Here is an 8995-nt window from a genome sequence, read left to right on the forward strand (position 1 = left end):
TATCAATGTACTTTTTTTTCACTTTTAAGAGTGAAAAGTCAACTTTTTCGAAGTATTTCAAATTATCCCCGGGCAAGATATTGAATTCAAGCTTGCCAAAAGTGTATTTACATAAGTCTTTGTGAAACAGTGCTTGGGTAGGTATAGATTTGTGATGGCATGAATAAGGCTTGCAGCAAGTAGTTTTGGAACTAAACTATATATATATTAGGGGTGCAACGATATTCGTATCGATATTGAACCGTTCGATACAGTGCTTTCGGTTCGGTACGCATATGTATCGAACAATACAACATTTGTAATTTATTTTATCAATTTTCCTTCTGACGATGCTGTCTGTGTTGAGCGCTCAGTGAATCTGTGTTCGACTACTCCGCCTAGGCTGCACTGTCGAGCGCAGATCCACTGAGCGCTCAACACAGACAGCATCGTCAGAAGGAAGAGGGCAGGGCAAGCTAGCGAGACAGAAGTTAAGCTCTCCTTGCAACAGGCAAATTGAACGTCATTCAGATCTGGCGTTTGGAATTATTTTGGTTTTCATGTGACGTATGACCCTGAAGGTAAGCGAGTCATGGACTAAAGTAAAACAGTATGTTGAATGTGCCATGCAATGCTCAATTACATTGGTGTGAACTAGTGTGTTAGCGCAGTTAGCTCGTTAACGTGTTGGCCGTCTAGCCCCATGCACGGAGTGATCGGCGGTAGCTCGTTAACGGAGATTTGCCGTGTTGTGGCGTTAAGGTAATTTCAACGAGATTAACCTGAAAGCACTAGCGGGAACACAACGAATATGACTGCACATTTACGCCGACATCATCGTAGTGCAATTGATAATTGCATTATTACATTGTTATTAATTAAGTGAATAAATTAATTAATATTTGTAAATGGACCGATATATATGTTCATGCTTTTTTAATTTGTCATTAATTAAGATTATAAATATATATTTTAACTCAAACGTACAGTTTTTAAATTTAATGTTGCTGAAACAACAAAGGGATAAAATAATAAATCTATCTATCGAGAAATCACTCATCTTTGGAAAAGAGAGTTTATTACAGAGAAATTGCTCTCTCCAAAATAAAAGCTATACTATACGCTTCTTCTGGGCTATATTCTCAGCAGCATATTAAACATATCAGGTCCCCATAAGGAGAATCATGTGCTAAAAGTAAAACAGTATGTCGGATGTGCCACACAATGCTCAATTACATTGGTGGGAACTAGTGTGTTATCAATTACAAAAATAATTAAGTACCATTAAGTACTTTTTAAAAAAAATGAATCTACTAATGGTGGCAAAGATAATTTTAATTGTACTTTTGAACAAAAAAAGTGATTTCCAAAGAGCATCGTATGACGTGTGTTCTTTAAACATTTGGAAAAAAAATGGAGGACAAAAGTATAGGTTACAGGCCTAAAAAAAGACATGCTTCAAAAACAACAACAACAACAACAAAAAAAACCGCTTAGGGGCTGTGGTGTTTTAGATCAATGTGAAGAGCATTTGACTGGAAACAACTTCAACTTTCAGCATGATGATGATTCCAAACATGCAGTGGGAGTGTGTCTGAAGAGGGAGAGAGTATAAATAAAAGCTATGTCAATGCATAAATACTTCCACATCAATTTATAACAAACATTCATATTCTCAAATATTTCAGGTACATGAGGCTGTAATGGGGGCTTGTCGAACATTGACCGTTTTGTTAACCATTCTGGGTAAGTAACTGATTATTTTACAAAAATTAGAATGCAGCTCTTAAAAAAATAAAATAAAATAAAAATACATACATACACAATATGCCACACTTTTCAGTTATTAGCTTTTCAGATTTTAATTTGTCATATTTTAGTAACATCTGAACATATTGTGTAGTAACATGCTTTCATATCATGTCGATTAACAGCTTCTTTTAAGTGTTTTTCTTCTTCTTGATCAGTTTGGCGTATGGTAGCATGATCTATTATCTATTATAGATTATCTATCTATCTATCTATCTATCTATCTATCTATCTATCTATCTATCTATCTATCTATCTATCTATCTATCTATCTATCTATCTAAATGTATTCATAAATATCTATATATACATACATATGCATGTGTTTTCAGTAGCATGTGTGTTAAGTGTAATCATCTGTCTACTTTTCACAAATAGTGGCAATTGAGCTTGCTACTACACCAACTGTTGCACAAAACTGTGGTTCTGAAGGTTCAACTGTAACTACATTATCTGAAGAAACTACATCAACATCAACTGAATGTTCAACTTCAACTACAGAAACAACAGCAACTGGAGGTTTAACTGCAACTACAGCATCTGAAGAAACTACAGCATCAACAACAACTGTCATTACGGCACAAACAACAACTGAAGGTTCAACTGGAACTACAGAAACAACAGCATCAACAACTACTGAAGGTATAACTGAAACTACAGAAGCAACTGCAACTACAGCATCAACAACTGAAAGTACAACTGAAACTACAGAGACAACAGCAACTACAGCATTAACAACAACTGAAGGTTCAACTGCAATTACAGAAACAACAGCAACCACAGCCTTAACAACAACTGAAGGTACAACGGCAACCACAGCCTTAACAACAACTGAAGACACAACAGCAACTACACCATCAACAACTACTGAAGGTTCAACTGCAACTGCAGAAAAAACAGTAACTACAGATTCAACAACAACTGAAGGTTCAACTACAACTACAGAAATGGGAGCATCATCAACAACTGAAGGTTCAACAGCAAATACAGAAACAACAGCAACTACAGCATCAACAACAGGTGAAGGTAAAACTCCAACTACAGTATGTGAAGAAACTACAACATCAACAATTGAAGATACAACAGTCATTACGGCACAAACAACAACTGAAGGTTCAACTGCAACTACAGAAACAACAGCATCGACAACTACTGAAGGTACAACTGAAACTGCAGAAACAACAATCATTACGGCACAAACAGCAACTGAAGGTTCAACTAGAACTACAGAAACAACAGCATCGACAACTACTGAAGGTACAACTGAAACTGCAGAAACAACAGTCATTACGGCACAAACAACAACTGAAGGTTCAACTGCAACTACAGAAACAACAGCATCGACAACTACTGAAGGTACAACTGAAACTGCAGAAACAACAGCAACTACAGCATCAACAACTGAAGTTTCAACTGCAACTACAGAAACAACAGCAACTACAGCATCAACAACAACTGAAGGTACAACTCCAACTACAGTATCTGAAGAAACTACAGAATCAACAACAACTGAAGGTACAACAGTCATTACGGCACAAACAACAACTGAAGGTTCAACTGACATTACAGAAACGGGAGCATCAATAACAACTGAGGGTTCAACTGCAACTAAAGAAACAACAGCAACTACAGCATCAACAACAACTGAAGGTTCAACTGCAACTACAGAAACAACAGCAACAACAGCATCAACAACAACTGAAGGTACAACTCCAACTACAGTATCTGAAGAAACTACAGAATCAATAACAACTGAAGGTACAACAGTCATTACGGCACAAACAACAACTGAAGGTTCAACTGCAACTACAGAAACAACAGCAACTACAGCATCAACAACAACTGAAGGTACAACTCCAACTACAGTATCTGAAGAAACTACAGAATCAACAACAACTGAAGGTACAACAGTCATTACAGCACAAACAACAACTGAAGGTTCAACTGCAACTACAGAGACAACAGCAACTACAGCATTAACAACAACTGAAGGTTCAACTGCAATTACAGAAACAACAGCAACCACAGCCTTAACAACAACTGAAGGTACAACAGCAACCACAGCCTTAACAACAACTGAAGGCACAACAGCAACTACACCATCAACAACTACTGAAGGTACAACTGAAACTACAGAAAAAACAGTAACTACAGATTCAACAACAACTGAGGTTTCAACTACAACTACAGAAACGGGAGCATCAACAACAACTGAGGGTTCAAGTGCAACTACAGAAACAACAGCAACTACAGCATCAACAACAACTGAAGGTTCAACAGCAAATACAGAAACAACAGCAACTACAGCATCAACAACTGAAGGTACAACAGTCATTACGGCACAAACAGCAACTGAAGGTTCAACTGCAACTACAGAAACAACAGCAACTACAGCATCAACAACAACTGAAGGTTCAACTGCAACTACAGAAACAACAGCAACTACAGCATCAACAACAACTGAAGGTTCAACTGCAACTACAGAAACAACAGCAACTACAGCATCAACAACAACTGAAGGTACAACTCCAACTACAGTATCTGAAGAAACTACAGAATCAATAACAACTGAAGGTACAACAGTCATTACGGCACAAACAACAACTGAAGGTTCAACTACAACTACAGAGACAACAGCAACTACAGCATTAACAACAACTGAAGGTTCAACTGCAACTACAGAAACAACAGCAACTACAGCATCAACAACAACTGAAGGTACAACTCCAACTACAGTATCTGAAGAAACTACAGAATCAACAACAACTGAAGGTACAACAGTCATTACAGCACAAACAACAACTGAAGGTTCAACTGCAACTACAGAGACAACAGCAACTACAGCATTAACAACAACTGAAGGTTCAACTGCAATTACAGAAACAACAGCAACCACAGCCTTAACAACAACTGAAGGTACAACAGCAACTACACCATCAACAACTACTGAAGGTACAACTGAAACTACAGAAAAAACAGTAACTACAGATTCAACAACAACTGAGGGTTCAACTACAACTACAGAAACGGGAGCATCAACAACAACTGAGGGTTCAAGTGCAACTACAGAAACAACAGCAACTACAGCATCAACAACAACTGAAGGTACAACTCCAACTACAGTATCTGAAGAAACTACAGAATCAACAACAACTGAAGGTACAACAGTCATTACGGCACAAACAACAACTGAAGGTTCAACTGCAACTACAGAGACAACAGCAACTACAGCATTAACAACAACTGAAGGTTCAACTGCAATTACAGAAACAACAGCAACTAGAGCATCAACAACAACTGAAGGCACAACAGCAACTACACCATCAACAACTACTGAAGGTACAACTGAAACTACAGAAAAAACAGTAACTACAGATTCAACAACAACTGAGGTTTCAACTACAACTACAGAAACGGGAGCATCAACAACAACTGAGGGTTCAAGTGCAACTACAGAAACAACAGCAACTACAGCATCAACAACAACTGAAGGTTCAACAGCAAATACAGAAACAACAGCAACTACAGCATCAACAACTGAAGGTACAACAGTCATTACGGCACAAACAACAACTGAAGGTTCAACTAGAACTACAGAAACAACAGCATCGACAACTACTGAAGGTACAACTGAATCTGCAGAAACAACAGCAACTACAGCATCAACAAAACCTGAAGTTTCAACTGCAACTACAGCATCAACAACAGCTGAAGGTTCAACTGCAACTACAGAAACAACAGCAACTGAAGGTACATCAGCAACCACAGCATCAACAACAACTGAAGGTACAACTCCAACTACAGTATCTGAAGAAACTACAGAATCAACAACAACTGAAGGTACAACAGTCATTACGGCACAAACAACAACTGAAGGTTCAACTGCAATTACAGAAACAACAGCAACCGCAGCCTTAACAACAACTGAAGGCCCAACAGCAACTACACCATCAACAACTACTGAAGGTACAACTGAAAGTAGAGAAACAACAGCAACTTCAGCATCCACAACAACTGAAGGTTCAACTAGAACTACAGAAAAAACAGTAACTACAGATTCAACGACAACTGAAGGTTCAACTCCAACTACAGAAACGGGAGCATCAACAACAACTGAGGGTTCAAGTGCAACTACAGAAACAACAGCAACTACAGCATCAACAACAACTGAAGGTTCAACTGCAACTACAGAAACAACAGCAACTAGAGCGTCAACAACAACTGAAGTTACAATGGCAACCACAGCCTTTACAACAACTGAAGGCACAACAGCGACTACGCCATCAACAACTACTGAAAGTACAACTGAAACTTCAGAAACAAAAGAAACTTCAGCATCAACAACAACTGAAGGTTCAACTTCAACAACAGCAGCTACAGCATCAGCCAAAACTGAAGGTACAACAGCAACCACAGCCTTAACAACAACTGAAGTTAAAACAGCAAATACACCATCAACAACTACTGAAGGTACAACTGCAAGAACAGAATCAATAACAACTGAAGGTTTGACTGGAACTATAGAAACAAAAGCAACAACAGTTTCTGAAGCAACTACAGCTTCAACAACTACTGAAGGTACAACTACAGCTACAGATTCAACAACAACTGTAGGATCAACTTCAACTACGGAAACAACAGCAACCACAGCATCAACAACCACTGAAGGTTCAACTGGAACTACAACCTCAACAGCAACTGAAGGTTCAACTGGAACTACAGAATTAAGAGCATCAACAACAACTGAAGGTACAACAACAAGTACAACATCAACAACAACTGAAGGTTCAACTGCAACTACAGAAACTACAGCAACTACAGATTCAACAACAACTGAAGGTTTAACTGCAGCTATCACCACAACTGACACAGTAACAGGAACAAAGTCAACAACAATAGCAACAAAAACAACAACAACAAATACAACGACAACAGCAGCAACAACAATAAAGCCAACAACGACAGCAGCAACAACAACACAGCCAAAAAACACAGCAACAACAACAACAACACAGCCAACAACAACAACAATAACAAAGCCAACAACAACAGCAGCAACAACAACAAAGCCAACAACAACAGCAACAACAACAGCAATAACAACAACAACAACAAAGCCAACAACGACAGCAGCAACAACAACTACACAGCCAACAACAACAGCAACAACAACAGCACAGCCAACAACAACAGCAACAAACACAACAAAGCCAACAACAGCAGCAACAACAACAAAGCCAACAACAACAAAGCCAACTACAACAGCAGCAACAACAACACAGCCAACAACAACAGCAGCAACAACAACAAAGCCAACGACAACGGCGGAATCAACAACAAAGCCAACAACAAAGGCGACAACAACAACAAAGCCAACAACAACAGCAGCAACAACAACAACAAAGCCAACAACAACAACAGCAGCAACAACAACACAGCCAACAACAACAGCAGCAACAACAACACAGCCAACAACAACAGCAACAACAACAACAAAGCCAACAACAACAGCAGCAACAACAACAACAAAGCCAACAACAACAGCAGCAACAACAACACAGCCAACAACAACAGCAGCAACAACAACACAGCCAACAACAACAGCAACAACAACAATAACAAAGCCAACAACAACAGCAGCAACAACAACAACACAGCCAACAACAAAGCCAACAACAACAGCAGCAACAACAACAACAACAAGAACAGCATTAACAACAACAAAGCCAACAACAACAGCAACAACAACAACAGCAACAACAACAACACAGCCAACAACAACACCAACAACAACAGCAGCAACAACAACAGCAGCAACAACAACAACAGCAACAACAACAACAAAGCCAACAACAACAGCAGCAACAACAACAGCAACAACAACAACAAAGCCAACAACAACAGCGGCAACAACAACAAAGCCAACAACAAAGCCAACAACAACAGCGGCAACAACAACAAAGCCAACAACAACAATAACAACAACAACAACAACAACAACAACAACAAAGCCAACAACAACAGCAGCAACAACAACAACAACAACAACAAAGCCAACAACAACAGCAGCAACAACAACAACAACAACAAGAGCAGCATTAACAACAACAAAGCCAACAACAACACCAACAACAACAACAACAACAAAGCCAACAACAACAGCAGCAACAACAGCAGTGCCGGTAGTTCGTGCACCAGTTGTTGTTCTTACAGCAGTTTTGGTTACACCCTATGTGCCTCAACTCGAAGATAAAACCAGTCCACAATTTCAGGCACTTGCAGTGCAAGTGGTTGTAGTGGTGGGTAAAATACTAAGAATGATTTTCAAGTGCTTTAAAAATTCCAGCTGATTATAACTACATTTGAATTAATTAATTAATTTCTACTTTGCTTTGCACAGTATAAATACTGAGTTAAATACTGAGATGTATTCACAAGTTTTGTTAAATTTCCAGCTGATTACAACGACATCTGAATTAATTAATTTTCTACTTGTTTGTTTTGCACAGTATGAAATCATCTATAGAGCTCGATATGGTTTACTCTTCAGCCATGTTATTGTCATAGCATTCAGGTAAGGTATTTACTTTTGTTCATTTATATCAACACTAATCTTATTATCAATAATGACTAAAAATAGTGTTAATTTAGGATATTTAATAAAAAATTTACGTTTTTTTCTTTCTTTTTTTCATTCAGACAAGCTGGGACCAGAACACGAGCATCTGATACTGAAGCAGAAGTCGAGGTTGTGTTTAACAACACCATAACACCTGCAGAAATCCCAGAGGCTAAAGATGTTGAACAAACGTTAGTCACAGCTGTGTCTAATCCCAACAACACTTTCAATCTCTCTGTTGATACAACATTTGTCGTAGCAACTCAAGTAAACAGTGAGTAAACAGAAGTCACACTTGTCACTCCTGAAAGATTGTTTTTGAAACAAGTCAATACAACTATTTATATTTAACATCATCATGTGTGTGCCCCCCCCCCCCCCCCCCCCAATCCCCGACCCCCACTTAATTTTTTAATGTGCTACTCATAAGAAAGGCTACCTTTGACGGGATTTACAATGTATATATATATAAAAAGCATTGTGTGTTTATGAAAATTACTTTGTTGTCAATTGCTTGCTCTTTGTTTTCTACACTTGTAACAACTACAACTGCTGAGCCAGTTATAACAAAGCAGTTGAAGTTCACAT

The 8995-nt window shown here is 38.4% G+C and overlaps 1 protein-coding gene across 1 annotated transcript; it reads left to right on the forward strand.

Moving 5' to 3' along the window:
* Positions 1–2302: 2302 nt before the first annotated feature.
* Positions 2303–8563, forward strand: LOC113012830 (uncharacterized). The gene is made up of 4 exons (XM_080295273.1): positions 2303–4560; positions 6660–8087; positions 8298–8362; positions 8488–8563. Exons 1-2 carry the CDS (start codon positions 2736–2738, stop codon positions 8039–8041), a joined length of 3207 nt encoding a protein of 1068 aa, XP_080151399.1. The 5' UTR covers positions 2303–2735; the 3' UTR covers positions 8042–8087; positions 8298–8362; positions 8488–8563.
* Positions 8564–8995: the final 432 nt, after the last annotated feature.

The sequence above is a fragment of the Astatotilapia calliptera genome, chromosome 3 (genome assembly GCF_964374335.1).
Source record: "Astatotilapia calliptera chromosome 3, fAstCal68.1, whole genome shotgun sequence".
NCBI lineage: Eukaryota > Metazoa > Chordata > Actinopteri > Cichliformes > Cichlidae > Astatotilapia > Astatotilapia calliptera.